Raw genomic sequence first — 21200 nt, 5'->3', positions numbered from 1 at the left:
ACTACGCATATTTGGAACGACTTGTAAATAAGTGTATAGTGTTGATATGTTGCTTATATTGTTGAATGTGAAAAACTGTAGAACCGTCAATGTGTTTGTATTTCATATAGCCACTAACTAAGGTTCAGTGGCCTATTGATGTTTAAAAATGATGATTGCTAATTTTATTTCTCTCCCTTCTCGCGGCTTCAAGAGGCGAATCTGTGCTTTGTGTGCAGTTGTTTTAACTGTTGCAGAGATGCGAACACGAAGGAGCAGACGCACTAACTTCGCAACAGCATTCATACATGGCTGGCAGCAAAGATGCGTTTTTCTCCTCACAGAGACTCAAGTTTCTGAACAACATCCAAAGAGCAGGACTTTGTAGCTAATACTTAGTAGCAGCTGTGCGACGCTACAAAGGCCAAAGTGTGGGCGCTTACACTGATTAGCATGAAGAGTGCCAGAGCATGCTGGCTCCAAACTAGACTGTTTGTAATTAGAGGATTGCGACTCAGAGTGAGGACTGGGCACTCTGTGCCGAGCTGTAAAGAGCATCAAATCTTTAGAAAGCTGCCAAAGTCGCGAACAACATTTGCTGCTTCTCCTACAAGATGGAAGTTACTCACAGTAGCTTCACTGCCAACAAGGAAATTTTCGACAATCACACACTCGAGACGTTTACGACTGTAAAATCTGTCCCTTGGTGTGTGTGGATCTGCATCACACTCAGGTTCAACTTCTTAAAAAAGTCAACTGTCATATGATCCGCATTACTAATGAGTATAGAAACAAAGTATTACTCTAAGAAACATCATTTTTGCTTGCCCATGATTATTTGCAGATGTTTTCTCATGGTTCATTGTTAGCTTGGTATACTGTGGACGACCCGATTAAGTGCTGGGGAACAGAGAGACAGGCCCAAGGAGCAGGAATAATCTCAAAATAAATTTATTTTCCAAAACAACAAGGCAACAGCAATGAATGAAAAAACGAAATTAACCAAGTCAAACAAATCAGAATTTAAAGAATCAAATTAACACAAAGAAAACAAAAACACTCACCAATAAGGGAGGAATGACATGAGAAGGCAATGCGACGAATGAAGAAGGTGGCTCTCCTTCCGGCTCACAATTTTGCCAGGTTTTGAAATTATGCATTCAATGCTGAAAGACAAGCTCCAATAAACGATTTTTTCTGCTACCAAGTTAATTTCACATCTTAAGTGTGACATATTTTCTAAATGAATTTAGATGGCATTCGGAAAACTTCACAATATAGGAATGACTGCCATCCTCGAAATTTAAGAAATGCATGATTAAAACTGCACAAGACAAGCACATCTAATTGCAAGTCCCAGAAACTGCTCCTCACAGATGAAGAAAAAGGTCCAATGGCGTTGATCCATTTTTTCCCACCAATTTAATAAGATGCAATGTTGATGTTAACGTAAGGACACATAAAACAATTGGCCAATCAATAATTAGATAGGTGTGCTTTTTCTTTATTTTATTTTTTTTCTTTACAAAAAATATTTTCAGTTGAAGCTAAAACTACTTTTAATATGAACTTCTTAATTGAAACAATTGCTTTGAGATAAAGTGAAGTTATTTTGTTTATATATCTACACATAAAAATGGTCACTTATCACTTAAAAATGTGTGATATTTCTCAGAACCCATTTTGGCCATTAAACACTGCAAAAATAATGGACTGATAAATGGCTTTGATCTACAAGTAGACATGGGCTCATGGGCCAAAACTGCGAAGGTCACAAAAGCTAAGGTGGACCGTTTCGGTCGCTTTTACAAGCAGAGTGCTGCTTAGCTTTTTCTGCTGACCACCAAAAGTGGATTTTAATAAGGTTGGGACTGGAGACCCATGTTCTGCTCAGCAACACATTGAGCTGGAACTCCTGCGTCTACACCGCTGGAAACGCGCTGCAAGAGTCATTCATGCAGGGAGGGTGAAATGGTTCATTTAATAAAGAAAGATGGCACCGATGCTAAAAACCTGTGGCAGATTCATTTCTTACAAGCAAAAACGTGCTCGGCAATCATTAAAGATGGATTAAGGGATGACTGGCTGATTTTGTTCCTCAGTGAGTTATTAACGCCTCCCTCCTTTTAGTTGCTTTCTCCATGGCATGGGCCATGGAAGAACTGTTCCGGAAAGATTTGCAGAACTACAAACCCAATTTTGTTAACGCACCAGACACAAAATGAGCAGAAATGTTCAGTTACTCAAGCATATGAAAGATTGAAGTACATCTAAAGGTGTGCATTTTTCACACAAGATTATAGTAGCCTTCCATCCATCCATCCATCCATCCATCCATCCATCCATCCATCCATCCATCCATCCATCCATCCATCCATCCATCCATCCATCCATCCATCCATCCATCCATCCATCCATCCATCCATCCATCCATCCATCCATCCATCCATCCATCCATCCTCTTCCGCTTATCAGGGGTCGGGTCGCGGGGGCAGCAGCTTTAGGAGGGACTCCCAGACTTCCCTCTCCCCAGCCACTTCATCCAGCTCATCCCGGGGGATCCATTTAAAGAAAAAGTTAATTTTCAGTATTCATTTGTTATTATTTTCAGTTTCAAATGACTCCGCGACCCGACCCTGGATAAGCGGAAGATGGATGGATGGATGGATGGATGGATGGATGGATGGATGGATGGATGGATGGATGGATGGATGGATGGATGGATGGATGGATGGATGGATGGATGGATGGATGGATGGATGGATGGATGGATGGATGGATGGATGACTTTTACCGATCACTGGAGGTTTTTCTTTTTCAGAAAGACTGAAAAGTAAAGAGGGGCGGCTCGGTGGGGCACTGGGTATCACGTCCGCCTCACAGTTAGGAGGGTGCGGGTTCGATTCCACCTCCGGCCCTCCCTGTGTGGAGTTTGCATGTTCTCCCCGGGCCCGCGTGGGTTTTCTCCGGGCACTCTGGTTTCCTCCCACATTCCAAAAACATGCTTGGTAGGCCGATTGAAGACTCCAAATTGTCCCTAGGTGTGAGTGTGAGTGCGATTGGTTGTCTGTCTCTGTGTGCCCTGCGATTGGCTGGCAACCAATTCAGGGTGTCCCCCGCCTACTGCCCGATGACGGCTGGGATAGGCTCCAGCACGCCCGCGACCCTCGTGGGGACTAAGCGGTTCAGAAAATGGATGGATGGATGAAAAGTAAAGACAATTTTGCATAGCTGAGAATATGCTGATCTGAATGATTATTCTTTGTGATGTCAAAGTGAAGACCTCCTTATCTCGACTGGTCCTCGGAGATTAGGAATGAGCAGGAAATGCTCAGAGATGGTTGGGATTGAGGAAAACACCATTTTAGGTGCGCAATTAGCATTTTAACATGACTAAAAGCTGAAAAGATTGATTTAAAGTGATGGACCCTCTAAACAGTTACATCCAACTATGAGCATTGATACTAAAGATAAGGCACTGTAATTTGAACATGAATTTTATGCTATCTGAGGCACTTATCTGATGAAAAAGTGGCAGTTTATTATTAAGCATACATTTATTCCAATTGTATTCTGTGCACTCTTTCTCTCTCTTGCCATTACATCCACCCACTTACAATACACTCCCCCCCCCCCCCCCCCCTCACCCACCACTGTGTGCTCTAAAGGAGCTCAAACTTGCGGCTGCGGAACCAGTGAAATGGAATAATTTAATCGCATTAAGAGAAAAACATTCTCTTTTCATTTGTAAATTCCTGGGGCACACTTTTTTCCCCCTTTGAGCCTCTCTTTTTTTAAAGCACCTTTACACCTACATTTCTGTGTCCGTAAACCCACACAGCGGCTGGGCTCAAGGAACATCCACCAAGACTTTGCTCAATGCACACACATGCAGGCACACGCTCCTACACATCTTTGAATTTTTATATATATATATATATATATATATATATATATATATATATATATATATATATATATATATGCGTTAACTAACTCTAATAGCACAGCGCCAGCTACCTGCCAGAAAAACATTGTGTTCCTGCTTCTTTGTGACTTAGCAACCAAGTTCCTAGTTCAGGGAGGATGATGTATAGACACCTCACATCCTGGTGAGTCATGATGGAGAGTCACAGCCAACTTCAGACAAAGGCCATATATACACTCATGCACGCTCAGATTAAAGTCATTAAAGCAGCACTAAAAGCATAAATGCAAAAGCAAGCACCTTAAAGCAGTCAGACATGTGAACCACTTCAGCACCTGTGAGCAAACCATGACACATGATGTCCTTTTTAAATGTGTACAGTTCTTACAGTATAGTTTGTTAGAATGTAATATTCACACAAAAAAATTACAACAAGCCAACTCTCCTGGGTGTATCAAAAATGGTTTGTTCCGTCCAATCCCACCAGTTGGTTGACTTTTTATTAAATTTAGCAAGGAAGCATTTTAGCAGCACGACGCTGTTTGTCTTGGAATGGGAGAATTAAGATAGTTGTTTTCTCTTGTGCATGTGTTAATATTAAAGCCAAGGTGCTTCTAACAAGCAAATTGAAGACTCGTGACCAAGCTCAGCGCCCCGAAACCTCTGACCCTTCATTCAAAGCAAACTACAAGTCCTTTATACAGATTTGTATCCAAATTAATGGTTTCTTCCTTACTCACTCGGTGGATGCTGCTGGGCTAAGGCTCGTTACAATCAGTCGTTGTGAATTTAAAGCATCTTTGAGTGAAAAGCGCTATTTAAATCTAATGTAATTTCAAACTTGTATGTCGAGGAATTTGTATCTCTTGCCACCACTGTGTTCTGTCTTAACGGAAATCCATTTATAGATACCGTCACTCAGCTGGAGGATCATTATTAAAAGTTGCTCACGCAAACAGACCTTTACTGTTTTCTTGCGTCTGAGGATTTGCCTTCCGGTTGTGTCCACTAAATCCCTTTCTATTGAAATCCAGTGAGCCCCAAATTTTACACACACACACACACGCGCGCGCACGCACGCACACACGCACACACACAGCTTCCATGGGGACAAGCCACCTGAAGAGCCCTGCGGATTATCGGACCAGCTCAAATCCTGTTCAGAGCTTTTGCTCCTTTGCTTGGCTATGAAGAAACAGATAATCAAACGCACCAGGGATTTTAATGTATTCTTTAACACTTGATTTGAACACCATCTTTCCAGCTAAGCGATGCTAAATTATTTGTTTCTCCTTCCAAATTGTGAATGCCCTTTTGGTCCTTATCGCTCTGCAATAACGCCACATAGACAGCAAGACAAGCAACCATGCCTCTGGGCTGCCTTGGCGAGTGGCACATTCCAGTTGGATAATGTCACACTAGCGGAGCACAAAAGAGGTGCTTTCACACAGCAAATCCTTTAGCTCAGAGCCGCAGCATCAGCCGAACTGTAAAACTGCTCACTCGAGGCTGTGTCCCAACATGTTCCCTCTGCCGTTAGAGAGCGCTCTCATGCAGTCAGATCACAGATGAAACCATTGGTGCACACGTTATATAGACTGTACATGTGTCAACAAGACTGCAGCCTAATAGTATCCACAGGTACCTATGTGTTTTTTGCACTATATACATATTTCTGTACCCTTATGTGCTCTCACTGCACTACTCTAAAACAATACGACAAACTGGACCTTGGTGCAATGCTCATATAAACCCGTTTACATACAGTACAAGCCCGCCTGAGGGTTAAAATGTAAACCATGAAGCTACAAACAAAAAGCAAACAAACCAACACAGTGGAGTCAAAGTCACCCTGAAAACACAATCCTCGTTCTATAAAAGAACATTTTAGCAGGCTGGGAGGACGCATAAGCCCAGGCAAATTTATGATTCAAATGTAAAGACTATTATTAGCATGCTGCACTTGCTTCTATCTTGAACTTCCTGTGGTGCTGTGATGCACTTTGGCGCATAAGGGAATAAACTAAGAGGCTGAACTATGACAGTCAATGCTCATCTCAAAGTTGATCAGACTGATATGACACATCAGCAGTCAATATGCGCAAGGAATATGTAGATGTTGTATTCATCCAGCATTTTGATTGAAGATTTAAAGGAGGTGCAGTGTGAACATACAGTATAGGAAAGACTGATGGCAAATGTGATGCTAATCAGACAAGCAATGCAAGTGAAAGGCATGAAGGTGATGGAACCGGAATTATGGGAATATGGAGTGAGGACAAATGAAATGAGACATAAACATTGAAAGAGATGGTGATTTTTGCACAGAACAGAAAGGGAATGAACGCAGCAGATGGACAAAATAAGGATGTAGCAACTGATGAGGACTGAATTGTTTTACTGAGAGCTGTAGAGAACTGTTGTGTATATGGCACAATATTAACAAAAAAACATTCAATTGTACAACTACAAGAACTTTTGATTTTGGAAACTCTCCAATTCAAGATGACTATATGAACCAATGGTGGGAAGTTACAAGGTACTAATGAAGTCTTTCTGCAAACTGTTCCAACATCGTTGAGTAGTTCAAAGTACCCTACACCGAGGGCAGTGAAAAATAAGACGATGGAAAGGGAGAAATAGACCAACAAGAGCGGAAGTCAGAGAGAAAGTATATGCAGGCAGAGAGTAAGCCAGGTGAGATAATCCAACACGTCAAGTGTTTGTTTGGACAAGGGTAGCAGCAGTGTAGGGGAGGATTATGGGATTACGGCCGGTGTCGATGGTCATGTGAAACGCTTTGGTCATTGCTGAACCCGTTTAGCATCTCACGGGGAGGAAGCTGAGCTCGGCACATACACCCCTGCATTCCAACCCACACATCTTTCCATGTACTACTTTATCACTCCTTCGGGGAATTTCTCTAATGCCATCCCTTCTTTTTTCTTTTTATTTTCAATCTTCATCTCACTTGGCTATTCCTGACTCTTCATCCCCCTGCTTTTCTGCCCCTCTCTCTTCCGGGTGTTAGGCTGCTTTCGCTGTGTCTTTTTCCATGTCTCCGCTAATCCAGGAGACGACGTGGATTTTTCTAAAGAGGAAAGCAATTCAGGTGAAGACACTCTGAAACAATGTCCAGACTGTGAGGAGAACCCAACCTTGGTTTTGGTAAGTTTTGCAACCTCTTGGCGTTGACCAAAAAGATTTTTGTGGACTACTTTTAAGGTTACAACTCTGCAAGAAAATGTAGTTGATTAGGTACAAAATGTTATTCTGGCCATAAAACAATTTATAAGACCCAAGACTGTACAATTCGTTTCATTACAATTAACACCATAATGTCACGCAAGATAGTAAGCACCAAGGATTAATTACAGATGTGAGTTTCTTGATAAAAACTGCAAAAAGATGGCCAGCAGTTATGGGTAACACCACCCAAGAGGTCATCAAAACATACGGGACCTCAGCGTAGCTCTTGAAGCCCCAATTCATCTTGCAAGGATTAACTCCACCCACAACAAGGCCAGTTATAAGCGGAAGAATAATATACTCTACACTGTTAAAGGTCATGTGACATTTCGCTAGCATTTCATCATTGCTAGTCATGGGGATGAATTAACACGATGAACATGTCGAGGCTAAAGGGCCTGTAAAGTTCTGGCGTTCGAGATGAATGCTTACGTCAGGGGCTCGTAGTGATGTTATGAAATGTACAGATGCTTCGGAGCTTGTCTCGAGCAAGAGTGGGCATACCTAATGAAGACCAGATTCAGAGCGTGTGTCATTTCTGTGACAAACGACGCTTCAGGTCGTGCAGATGATGTTATTGGTTCATGTGTATCGTTGCCTCATAATAATAACATAGATAGGGCGATCCGCTTATAATCAATATGTCCTAAGTTCATTCCGCATCATGTATTTGGCAATTTTAAACTCATATTTATTGATACTCGTAGAATTTCTACTTGCGATTTTTGATGAGAATGGTTATTGTGAACGTTTCAAATTAAACACTCCAGTGATGTGCTTGAAAATACTTTCCCCAAATTCAATTGAATTAAATTAATGAATTGAATTAATTTAATTATTTAATTAACTGAATTAATATTTAGCTAACATTACTGACATACAGTGAGTGTTTCCGCTAAAGATTATGCTACAACTCTCCACAAAAGAGGATGGGGAAAGCTATGATTGCTATGCATTTGCAGGATTGAGCCAACAAATAAATATGAAACAAACAACTTTATAGAGAATAATCCTCTTAATATGTTCCTGAGTGAAATAAACAATATTGAAATATCAAATGTTGTAAAAAGTCTACCGACTGAGTTAACATCGATATGATATTAATAAAACATATAGAATAGAATATGTACTAGTAGAATGTGAGATTTATCACAATCATATCACAGCTTTTAAGTGACCAAATCTAAGGTGGGGAGCAGTCATTGCTTGAGTATATTTGTGTTTACAGTTGTTACAGTTTATGGTGTGACTGTGCATGATGCAAGATAATTTATTGCAAATTACCCTGTGGACCCCCAAATTGGGACTCTCAGGACGCTGGCATTCTCCACAACGCAGTTTAAGAACCATTGCCTTAACAAGTGTGTCATTGTTACGTGCCCACACAACAATGAGTCACCGATGGCGTAACTTCCTTTGCCTGTGTATTCAATTTGCACTCAGTGGTGGTGTGAATGTGGGTGTGAAAGGTTACCTGTCTCTGTACTGCATGTGCCCTCTCACTGACGGATACTCAGTTTACGGTATAGTCTGCCTTTTGCCCAAAGTCAGCTGAGATAGACTGCAGTTTTCAGCGACCCACAACAAAATGAGTGGGATTAAAATGGATGGATATTAACAGTGGATGAGGTATTTTTACACATGAATGGCTGTACAAAATTGCCTGCCTGCTTGGTAAATGTTTACAATGGCAAGCAACCCAGGTACACATTCCAGATAATTCACTTCCCATTATTTCCATTGGAGCAAACACTGTTCACAATTCTGAATAGTCGTCCGAGCGTCCCAGAATGGATTCAGTTCAACCTTACGTTTTCCATTCTACAGTAAATTTGACATCAGACTTTTTTTTTTTCAACCTTTTGTTAATCTAGTTTAGCCCATAAAAATATGCAGACACCCTTGTGTATTTTTTCAGGCAGTTAGATAGGGCTGACATGATTATTACTCTAATCTCACTTCCTGATTGGATTGCGTGTATCTATAAGGCAGTGCCACCAACACTTTAACCAACCACACAAAATGTTTTAAAATGTCTTAGCAGTAATTTGTACGTCTCTATCAAAAAAACAAATCTAGATGCCATTATGTTTTGCAGTTGCCAATATATAGATATGTATCTGTATTCATTTGAATTGAGCAGGAGAGGCGGGCTCAGAATGAGCCTCAGTCCAGACGGACTTGTAAACACAGACCAGCAGCTTTGTCTCAACAGATTAAGCAACCATCACCCTGGCCTTTCACCTATGACATTGCGTGAAGCCCTGCGCATATTCCGCAACACAGCAGCTTGTGGGGACTTAAACTGACAGTTAAAGGTCACTTGAAAAGGCTTTGCATTATAAAATGAATGGCCATGAACTCATAATTCCTAACGTAATGCTTTAGATGTATTTTCTTAGTGTGTGTTAGTACAACATTGTGTTGCTGCTAACTCACACTTTACCCACTGTGTGGGACATGAACAAAAAGTAATGAATGAATTGGGGGGAAAAAATGGAGGTAAACCCAGTATGAAATTATTATCATAAATATAATTTCACAACTGAAGACAATCTGGAGGTCTCCTCTGTCTGGTACTAATGAGCAAGGATTAAAAAGCCTTTACTTAGTGTATACTATGCATTCTATGACCTTTTAACCCTCTTAGCATTAGTAAGGATGTGATCTGGGACATTATTCAGCTGTTCTGTTGTACTGTTAAAATAATCAAGTACACTTTAAGGCAAGGAAGGCCTTAAATGATGGCAGGGCCATTATTTTTCATGAGTGCTACTGCACCACTCTGCACCAACTAATCAGATCTATGAAAAAAAATCTAAATAATAAATACGTGCGCTTAAAACAATCCATTTTCCAAATTATATTTCTCAATGAGTGTATAAAAATCCACTATTCAACAACAAAGCAAGCTAAAAATAACCGCATACTGTGATTTTGAAACTAGAGTATCCAAAAGGAAATCCCTCACAAGCATGGGGAGAATACACAGAAAGGACGGAGCCCTGAATTTACAAAGTTAAAATGGAAGAAGTCAAGTTTTAGAGGCTTTCCAGCAGAAAAATGTACCAGAGGCTTATGGATGCTTTATTGGGTGTGATATATCAGTGTCTCTGTGGCTTGATTTCATAGAGGAGATGACCTCAAGCTCACATACGCTCAAATATTGAATCTTGTCTTGCTTTGCTCTGTGCTGCTCCCACTCATTTGTTTCCACCACTCAGGGCTGAATAAAAGATGCATTTATACTGATGTGTTCAGTCAGTTTTGTTGCCCCCGTATGCATTTGCAAGTAAAACTTGTCTGAGTAAATAGGATGAAAATCAGTTCAATCTTGTTTTTTTTCCCCTAACACTGTAACAACGTGTCAAGGTACCGTCTGAACAGAACAAAATAACTTTGACCTGACAAGAATTGGAGATGAGAAACAAAAATGACAACAAGAATTGTGATGCATACACCATGTGGCAACAACAAAAGCGCGTCACTCACTGGAGTCTGGAAGGTGATGTCGGGTGTGGTGAGGGGGCTGAGAACAAACAAACCAAATGCTTGTGCAAATCGTTCGTGTGGGGGGGAACATGACCTAGGAGGGCCAAGGAAAAAAAATCAAAAGAAAAAAATTAAACTGTGCATCCAGTAATGCACAACATAAATTACTGTAATTATTTTTAGTCGCATTGAAGGCAGTGGTTAGCTCGTCTGCCTAACAGTTGTGAGTTCCTGGGTTCGAATCTCAACTCAGGTCTTCTGGTGTGGAGTTTGTAGTATGTTTCCCCTGTTCTTTCATAGGTTTTCAATGGGTACTGTGGCTTCCTTCCACATTCCAATCACATACATGTGATGCAAATTGAAGACAACATACAGTAGTTGTGAAAGTCAGAGTGAATAGTTGTATGTGTATATGTGGCTTGTGATCGGCAGGTGAACAGTGTCGGATGTACTTGATCTTTTGTCTGAAGTCAGCTCACCTACTGACCCTATTGCGAATGAGCTGAACACGGCTGGATGGATGGATGGATGGATGGATGGATGGATGGATGGATGGATGGATGGATGGATGGATGGATGGATGGATGGATGGATGGATGGATGGATGGATGGATGGATGGATGGATGGATGGATGGATGGATGGATGGATGGATGGATGGATGGATGGATGGACGGACAGATGGACGGACAGAAGGACGGGCGGACAGGGTCGGGTTGCAGAGGCAGCAGTAGTAAACAAATGCTATGGGATAGTGTCAGGATTTTTTTTACTTTTTAGAAAAGTTTATTCTCCACAAATATACAGAGAATAATTTTGTAAGAATGCTGGACCACATAATGGAGGAGAGGTCTTTTTTTTTTTCCTTCGCATAGCTGCGCTCACGTTCATCATACATGATAGAACCTTTTTGCACAATTTACCGTATGGAACTGAAAGTTTTCTTCTAGTCTCAGCATAATACTAATGGAGCACTTACTTTGCACATTTTTTTTTTAATATAATGACTCTAGCTCCCAGTAAGATTAAGAAAATGTAGAAACACAAATATATGACATTTCGCTGCTCCCCGTTAATGGAATGACCATGTCGAATTGAATAAAATGCAAATGAAATACGAATATAGTAACAATGACTAGAAGAAAAAGGAAATAAATACTGTACAGCAACAAAAACTGAAATGCAATCCGTCTCTTTGGCATCAATAACTCGTATGCATTCAGTGCCTGTTCTTTTCCAGACAAAATGAAAATACTACATATTCATCCAGAGTAGAAAGCAGAGCCTAAATCCTAAATCATGGAGGTGGATGAGAAGCAAACACCATTATTGGCAAAAAGTAGGTTGTGTGTCCAAAGTCATTTCTGCGGGTGTGATTTTAAGGGATAATGTCATGACGGTAATGGATTTCACTGAGGCAAATCATCTGCTAATAATCCACACCGTACAACCAATCAGACTCCATCCAAATGTAACAAAGTTCTGCTTATTCTTCTTATACACTCGATGTCACAGATTGCATGTGACATCAACGAGACCTGATGAATATTCTTCAATGCATTACCGCTGAAAATTTTAATAGCAATGCTAAAAACAGAAACAGAATATGAATGTAGAATGATTTTCCAACAGTTTGTTTGTGCTGTAAATTTGAGGAGCGCACAGGTGTCACCTATGCTCAACATCATGACCATGACTGACTTATTTTTCTGCCGATTGTTTTTCAGGATCATGGTTGGCTGCTGGAGTCTGAAGGAGTGAGAGACTGATTGTGAGTGAGCAGCTCCAATGGCATGGAACAACCCACCACTCAATCTAAAGCCAACATGGCCGCAATTTAAACACAGGACTAAGCCATCAGTCATCTCTTGCTCTTCAGCTGGCCTTCGAGGACAGGCGACAGTTCCACGGACCCTCCTTGTCTTACTGCTTGCTGGCCTCAGTGCGGCCGGTCCGCCGCAGCCAGCTCGCCCGCCTCTCCTCTCCGGACAGCCTTTTATCATTTTCTGGGGCATCCCCGATTCTTCCTGCACCATGAGGCCGGACCCTGCTTCTTTTGGGATGGAACGCGAGGGCCGTGTGGCCATCTTCTACGAGGACACGCTGGGAAGCTACCCCTATTTTATCGACAAAGACACGAAGGTCAATGGGGGTTTACCGCAGCACACGCGGCTGGACAGCCATCTTCAGAAAACTCAGATGGATTTAGATGCAGCTTTGCCTACGCCCAGGTATCTCGGGCTGGGTGTTTTACGCTGGGCCGAGTGGCTACCGCAGTGGTTAAGAAATCGAGAGAAGAAGGCCGTGTATCAGGAAGCATCGAGGAACTTGCTGAAAGCCTTCTTTCCTAACTGGACCCCGGAGGAGGTGGAGAAGTGGTCACGGGTAAGAAGGGAGAAAGTGTGGCAGATGAGAGCTGTCAGACATTCACAAAGAGGCGATCGAAAAAAACTTTGCAGTGGTGGAGACTAATATTGGATACAATTAAGCCTCCTCTGCAATTTCATAGTTCAAATATTTAGTGAATAATTGACTAGGCTTTGCAGTTGTAAGGTTGCGAGTTTGAATCTTGTCCATATTTAAACATGTTCTCACATATCGAGGAAATGTGTGGTTTGATGAGGCCCCACTATAGCGCTGATGAAAATGTATGGGCTATCTTGTAAGTTGCCCATCCCTGGCCTAAGGTATTCAGTTCTATAGCTGTTTTTGATTTTGAGAGGGAAATAAAACATTGTTCCTACAATGGCCGCATATCTAGGACGAGTATGCTCTCAATCATCAGAGTCTTCCTCTTAGGCACACCTACTAGATGCCTTTGAAGACGCAATGCATTCTGGGGCCATAAACATCAATATTCACGTTGTCAATACTGCCATATTCATATCAATATATAAAGCTGTAAAAACCAATATGCAATTACCGTAAACTGCAGATTTCTGTATCTCATTCCCCCCATAAAATCAATATAGTGCAGAGCTCTTGGTAAAACATTATATATTGATGTAGACGATGGGGGTTGACAGCAGCTAAATCCGGAGATTTAGGTAATCACAAAGACTACATTTGTGCTGGAACGTTCCTTTGCTGACATGGTAGCGTGCACATTGATGAATGTTTGTGGCAAATGTTGCCAGGTTGGGAACGTCAACTGCGCTCCCAAACATCAAGCACACAATTAACTATGAGTGGTTTGTAAAGCAAGGTTGTGGGTGGCAATAGAGCACCATCATACAAGCAAAGCAGCTGAAAGAATCAGAATTCAATTAAAAACTTATTGTTCAATTAAAACTAAACATGACTGTGAAGTTGTCCTGAGTTTTCCCAGTTCTTTGCCCCAACTTGAAAAAGGGTCTTGTTCCTTAGAACGGAAGAACTTAGATCTTCCTCTTTTTCCTTTTTCTGTTTACAGTTTATTGCAAGGTTAATTAGAGGGCCTTTGCCTTTGTGAATACTTCAAATTGATTGATAAACACACAAATAAATACAGCTTGTAGTTCAAACCAAACATTTCAAACAAACTAAGCATTAACCAAACTTAGAACTATAGCATTCAAGTCCATTTCTTACCAGTTGCGTGTGATCAGAAACTGAGGAGTCTCTTTGGGGGGGTTTTCTTTGCTTTCTCTGTTAAAGATTTTTTTCTTTCACTGTTTGTTCCCCCAACTCACATGCTGGTCTGCAGGCAATATGGCCATCCCTGGCATCGGACAGAAAGTTTGGTGAATTGTGGTGTGGCTGTTTTTTATCTGCCCCCTGCAGGTTTGGAGTGGATAATTTGAATGCATGATTTATTTATTTTATTTTTTTTGGGTCACTCACACACACATTCACATCATCACTCACACACACACATTCATACCGTCATATGTGGGAATCGAACTCACGGTGTCAGCACACAAGACAAGCAAGTGTACCCCTACACCACCAGCCACTCTCTGTTTATTTGTTTATTTGTTTATTTATTTATTTATTTGTTTATTTGTTTATTTATTTATTTTGGGGCAACTTAATAATTAAATGTATGACAAATATGCAATTTTTAATTTTCTAATTATATTATTTATTTCATGAGCCCCATTGAGATGGCAGAGATCATGTTGAACATTGTCAACACCATTTACATGTTGGAAAAGCAGTCATTTATTACATAGTGAAACTGATTATTTTATTCACTGTTACATGTACGTATATTAAGTCCACCCACTGTGGTTATTTAGAGAAAAGTCCATCATTCTGTGCTGCCGACACCTTGCAGAGTAATCCAAACTGATCCCGTTATCTGATGATCTCCACTTGGCGAGGCAGAATTAAACGTGAGGTCATTGGAACAGAGGGGATCAGGAAAAGTTCAGACCAAAAGATATTGTTACTTTTTCACCATGTACTAACTGATATGTTGTAATAGTGAATCTATCATGAACTGGACATTGTTATATAAATACTGAAAATGCATAGCAAGTCCTTTTTGAGGACGTTTAGCTTGTATACAAATGTATGCGATTTAGGGACACTGGAGTATTGCAAGGATGGAAACTAAAACACCTAAATGCATCAAAAACCTTTTGAACAGGGTTCGCCAGCTGAAACATAAAAGAGTAAAAAAATTGTTGCGGACCTCCCTCTGAGTCCAGATGCAACTCTGATGGATCATCACACAATAGAAACATGTACTGCTGTCAGACAAGTCATTATTGATGGCCTCCTTCGGAACAACATGTTCCAGTGTGCTCAAGGCAATACAAAAATTCATTTTAATATAAGAAAGTTGTAAGTCTATAATGGGAACTTTTCAACTAAAGTGGCACGCTAAATAAAAAAGTTTAATAAAAAATATGATGCAACAATTGTACAAACCAGGATTACATTATGAACATTTATGGATTATATGTTTGTTTGTTTTTTTTTAATGGGTCAACTCACCTCAGGTTTTTCACAACTGCATGGTGGGTCTCACAAAACCACTGCCTAAAAATGGTGTCAAGGCTTTTCTTTATTGTTAAATATAAAACAGAAATACAAGATGCCGCCTACTCACAATATAGAACATTTTTGACAGCGATCTGCAAATACAAAATTTGGTTAAAAAAAAAGGACAGCCAAATATGACCTAAAGTACTTCTATGCCCTTGTGCCAGGTGGACTTTGAGGCAGCAGCCCAGTCAGTAATGATGGAAACCCTAAGAGAAATCAGACGGCTGCGACCCAAAGCATTGTGGGGCGTCTCCCCTTACCCGAGCTGCTACAATGGCGATTTGGCCCAAACCGCGTTAGCCAACTACAGCGGCCAGTGCCCCCCTGCTGAAAAGACCCTCAATGATGAGCTTCTCTGGCTGTGGAAGCGATGCTCCGCCCTTTACCCTCTTCTCACCCTGGAGAAGCTGCAGGTGGGTGAAGCCTTTGGGCTCAAAAATTCCAATGTTTTGATTTGATTTTCCTGTTGATATTTACCACAAAGGTGAGCGGTGTCAGCCTTGTTTTCATCATGGGCCGCATCTTAGTTATGCTTGTCCACAGGGGGTAGTTATGATCAGCAAAGTATTAAGTATGCACGAGTAAGCCATAGATCAGTGTTCAGTATGCAAATTTCACAAGTGGGTTCGCATTTGCTGCAACAAAGGAGCCAAATGTAAAACAAATTGCTGATGTTTTATCAACAACAGATGGAATGTTTTCTTTTTAGAAAAGCGCACCATCAATAGTTCATCTTCTGTACAGGAAATGAAGGTGTCAAACAAGTGTAAACAAGACAAGAGAAGGACACTAGTATTTTTGGCTTGCCAAAAGCTTTGCTGCACTGCGCATATTTACACAAGCTTGTAGTGTCAGGTCATATCGTCAAGATTCATGATCATGTATTGCTTCTGGTTTTTGTACAAGCTCAGTGTCCTAGTGGTAGAGTGTCTGCTCTGAGACTGGAAAGTTGTGGGTCCAAACCCCGGCCGGGTCATACCAAAGACTATAAAAATGGGACCCATTGCCTCCCTGCTTGGCACTCAGCATTAAGGGTTGGAATTGGGGGATTAGATCACCAAATGATTCCCGAGCGCGGCACCGCTGCACCTCACTGCTCCCCTCTCCCCCAGGAGATGGATCAAAATCACACGGGGATGGGTTAAATGCAGAGGACAAATGTCACCACACCCAGATGTGTGTGTGACGATCATTGGGACTTTAACTTTAAATGTATCAGCCTGACCTTTTTTTTGTACAGGGTGGAACATCTGGAGGGAAGCTTTATTTGACCAGTCAAATCCAGGAGGCGCTACGAGTTTCCTCTCTGGCTGGAGTATCTTTCGATCTTCCCGTGTTTCCACTGGTCAACAGTGTGTACGCCTCGACCAACACGTTCCTTTCTCAGGTGGGATACACGTGCGATTTGGACTCACATGATGACAGAGGCTAAGTGCTTCAATGTTCCGAATTCATAGGTCTGAAAAGAGGATTTTAAGGCAGGGATGCATCATATGAGATCAATAAGAAGGAAATTAGGACGATGACATGCCACAACATGGCAACGAAGCACAGCTTTTCTATTAGCCACTGCTTTGGCCTGTCGAAAAGAAGCTCCTCCCTTCACTTCAGCATAGTTGCTTGGTGACAAAACATCACAAGATGACACCAAGGCACTATTATAACATGACAAAAGGATATTTCAGGAAGTGCACAAAAAGTCTTAGTGTAAAGAATGTTGCTGGCAATCCAATACGGGAAACATTTTCAGTGTCTTTGCACCTTGTCCTCCTTCAGGCAGACCTGGTCAGCAGCATTGGGGAAAGCGCTGCCATGGGAACAGCCGGGGTGGTCATCTGGCAGAGAAGTGAGACCAGGACCGATGTAAGACATTGTCTCAGTCAGTAGTGATTGCATGGAAAAGGAAAAACATAGAGCTAGCCGGATTGATGGAGAGCAGAAGTAAAATGTGACTATCATTCAAAAATCAATAAATAGTACAGTTGCAAATAAGAAAATAGCCTACAAAATGTATTTGACATGCGATGAAACAATTAATAAATGTGTCTGAGGGTGCATTATTTATGTATTTATTTATTTATGTATTTATGTATTTATGTATTTATGTATTTATTTATTTATTTATTTATTTATTTATTTATACCTGATATAATTTGATAATTTGATTATAATAATACTAAGCGGTTCAGAAAATGGATGGATGGATGGATAATTTGATAATGCATCCTGTATTGGCCCGTTGGGGAACAAAATGCCATTTTGAAGATAATAAAATATAAAACAAAAATAAAATCTTGTAGTGTTTGTTATTTTTCAATTGAAACTGACATCTCTTCAAGGAAATAATACAAAAGAGGAAAAGGTTCTCATACAAATCAATTTCAATGTGTTTGTGTGTCCATATGCAGAGAGAATGTCAAGACCTGGCAGAGTTTGTCCGCAAGCTCTTGGGACCTTACTCTCTCAACGTAACCACAGCAACTGGCCTCTGCTCAGCCTCCCTTTGTGAAGGAAAAGGCAGATGCGTCCGTCAGAACCCGAACAGCTCCGCCTACCTCCACCTTCCACCGCCCCCTGACGTGATGGAGAAGGTGTCAGAAATAGTGATTGATGATTGTTGCAGTCGTTGCAGGTGTTACACATACTGTAGAAGGCATTTGGTGCATGATGATAATGATGTCCTTATCGAGGCCTCATTCGACTATGAGCCATTAATGAAAACGGACAAGCCTGTTTTAAATGTAAATCAAATTCTAGGATGAAAGTCGTGCTAGCTGGCTTGACATGTGGATGTAGTGCACCCACACCTATTCACATTTTTTTCCTATGGAACCAAATTTCCATCCTCTTTCCTGTTTTTCTATGCATACTCCAGTTTCCTTCAGCCTCCTTCCAGATTCGTAAAACATGCATGTTAGGTTCATTGAGATTTCTATTCAACCTGTTTTAGATGTTTTCCTACTTCAACACGCCACATGATCAGATCACCAGAAATCTTTGCAGAAGCTTGGTAATAGTTCTGATCATTTCAATTAGGTGTGTTGGTGGAAAGAAATATAAAACAGGCTGGATGAGGACTCTCGAGGACTGGACCAGATCGTACTCCTGGTCTATGCTGTATGTCCCTTGCGATTAGCCAGCAGCCAGTCAAGGGTGGATGAGCAGAGCGACTCTGGCTCACACTAATGACAATAAGCAGAATAGAAAAAGGATGGATGGCAAATATTTTCATTTTCAAGTAGTCCTGCCACTAAACATTTTCTACCGGCAGGCGGAAGCAGCCAAAGCCACAGACGAGCCTGATCCAGACTTTAAGGCAGCTGAACCGGACCCAGCTGAGATGTGGAAGAAAGACTTCCAGTGTCAGTGGTACAAGACTACAGATGGGGACGTCTCAGATCAATCCCCTAAAGATGGAGCCTCTGTCAGTGGGACACTTGAGCAAATTTCCAGAGAGCTCGGAGGGACTGCAGCAACCTTTACAACAGATTCCATAACAAAAGGTGCCTCCACGATGGAGCCGAGTGGAAGCGCTTCGGCACCAATGGAACCGAGTGGAAGCACTTCGGCACCGTTGGCTTCCAACACTTTCAATGTTTTGTTGTTGCTGGTAACTGCTTGTTTTTTGTGAACTGAAGCAAACTTCAGTTATGAGGATTAAACAGATGTGCCTTTAATCAGGACAGCAGACATATCATGCAAGTCTGTACGAAACTTTCTGAGGATGTGCCAATGCGCAGTGATACTGTAGCACTTGTCACTTTTTTCCAGTTGTGGTACAGTACTGGTGGAAAGCTGGTTGATGAGCAACCTTAACAAAAAAGACGTCATACCACTGCCAATAAAACTGATTCCAAACCAACCAAATCTTGAATAAGTTCTTTGTACTACTGTTATCAATTTATGTAAGCTGCAGTGTTTAAAAATAAAGGTTGAATCATTCAATCTCATAGCAATTTACATGGGTGTACATTTTGCAAGGTGCCTGTTATCATCAGAGCTAACATATGTCTATTGGGCCTTAAGTAACATTTAAATCAGGGCCTCTATTTCTGAAAATTATTTTTTTATTTGCTACTTCCTCTCAAGGGATAATATAATCAATTGAAATAAATAGTACACTACAAATAGAAAATTCATATGAAAAATTAACATTTGGATTCCTTTTTATGTTTTATGTTACCCTAGAACAATAAATAAGTATATAAACACTAGTACATAAAACGAAATGGTGAAATGTTTTCTTAAAAAAAAACACAAATGTAAAGATGAATAATTAGGTATTAAACTACCAAATGTGAACATGCAATAGCGTAACAAAAAAAGTATCTACCTTATGTGGGTTTCCAACTGGGTCTTAGGTAGTTTCCAAATGGGGAATATTATGTCTGTCTCACCTAGGCCCCATGTGTATTTGACTATATGGGCTTGAACTGGGGATCTGAATGCTCCTTGTGTGGGTTCCCGCTGGACAAATTATATGCAACCCATGTAGGCCCCATTTGTGTTTGCCCATTTAGGGCTCCAAGTAATTTTGGTGGCTTTGATGTAGTCGTGCAAGGACAACGGCAATGCCAGGTGACAGAAGACTTGATCGAATTTGGAAAATACTTTTATTAAACTAGGGTGCATGGAAACAAATGCAAAAAATAACCAATGGCGAGGATGTGTAGAAGGTTAGAGAGACGGACAAAATGATATCTTGAGGAATTACCACAAAACAAACAATTCCAAAGAGTCACATGTACTTACGGTGGCAAGAAGAAGAAACAAACTCCACAAGCACATGGAACATACAAAGAGCCTGCGCTCAAAAACTACAAGGCACATGGAAACAAGCGATGCAAACATTTGGCACCAACTCATTGTTGAAACTGCCTTTAAATAGCTTCTGATTAGGACTAAGTGCCAGGTGTGTTGCCCAGGCAAACCCTAACCTTAACCCATGCCCACTTAACCCAACCTTTATTGCACCCACCACGTTTACCCAGCTCGACCCCATGAGCCACAAAACCGAAATGTGGTCGATAAGGAGCCCAGTACATTTGCCGACTTCTAGTCCATATATAAGACAATGTGGGCTAACACAGGTGTGCCCAGGAGCAAAACTAGATGAAACCCATAACCACTTGGTACCCAGGAAACCCGCATTTACCCCATTTGAGGCACGACTGGAACATATCTCGAGTGAAACGTACTTTGAATGTCTCTGATCTTGCTCAATAACAATGCCCTGAAGAATACAATACTATACTAAGCTCGTTGACGCTCTCCAGTGGTAGTGGGTCAATTCTGCATCAACCTCACCCAATCAGGTTTGTGACGCGCCGAAGCTGGCCGGCCGCCACATAAATGCATTATCACCGAGGTCATCACCTTTAACAAGGCAGGGTAACAGATGAATATAAATTTGGTGAGTGACCCACGCTTATTGTACAGCTCACGCTGATACCAGCATGATTAGGCTTTGATGAAAATGTTTTTTATGTAATGTTCCATACTGTAAAAATAAGTTACGTTAATATTAAACTTAAAACAGACGAGGAGTATCTAAGTTTGTTACAAATCACAAAGATGGG

The 21200-nt window shown here is 41.1% G+C and overlaps 1 protein-coding gene and 1 long non-coding RNA gene across 2 annotated transcripts in view; one reads left to right on the top strand and one right to left on the bottom strand.

Annotated features, from left to right (window-relative positions):
• Positions 1-14352, bottom strand: part of LOC125989042 (uncharacterized) — a 45773-nt gene extending 31421 nt beyond the window's left edge. Inside the window, exon 1 of the long non-coding RNA XR_007488588.2 lies at positions 14218-14352. This is a non-coding gene — a long non-coding RNA (uncharacterized lncRNA). The remainder of the gene's footprint in view (positions 1-14217) is intronic.
• On the top strand, positions 6659-19593 carry si:dkey-72l14.3 (Glyco_hydro_56 domain-containing protein). Its single transcript, XM_049755007.2, has 7 exons — positions 6659-7075; positions 12375-13032; positions 15786-16034; positions 16862-17008; positions 17398-17484; positions 18030-18212; positions 18893-19593. Exons 2-7 carry the CDS (start codon positions 12436-12438, stop codon positions 19250-19252), a joined length of 1623 nt encoding a protein of 540 aa, XP_049610964.1. The 5' UTR covers positions 6659-7075; positions 12375-12435; the 3' UTR covers positions 19253-19593.
• The last annotated feature ends 1607 nt before the right edge of the window (positions 19594-21200 follow it).

This window comes from Syngnathus scovelli, chromosome 2 (genome assembly GCF_024217435.2).
Source record: "Syngnathus scovelli strain Florida chromosome 2, RoL_Ssco_1.2, whole genome shotgun sequence".
Taxonomy (NCBI): domain Eukaryota; kingdom Metazoa; phylum Chordata; class Actinopteri; order Syngnathiformes; family Syngnathidae; genus Syngnathus; species Syngnathus scovelli.
Note: the sequence above shows the minus strand (reverse complement) of the source record. Positions and strands in the feature narration are given on the sequence as shown.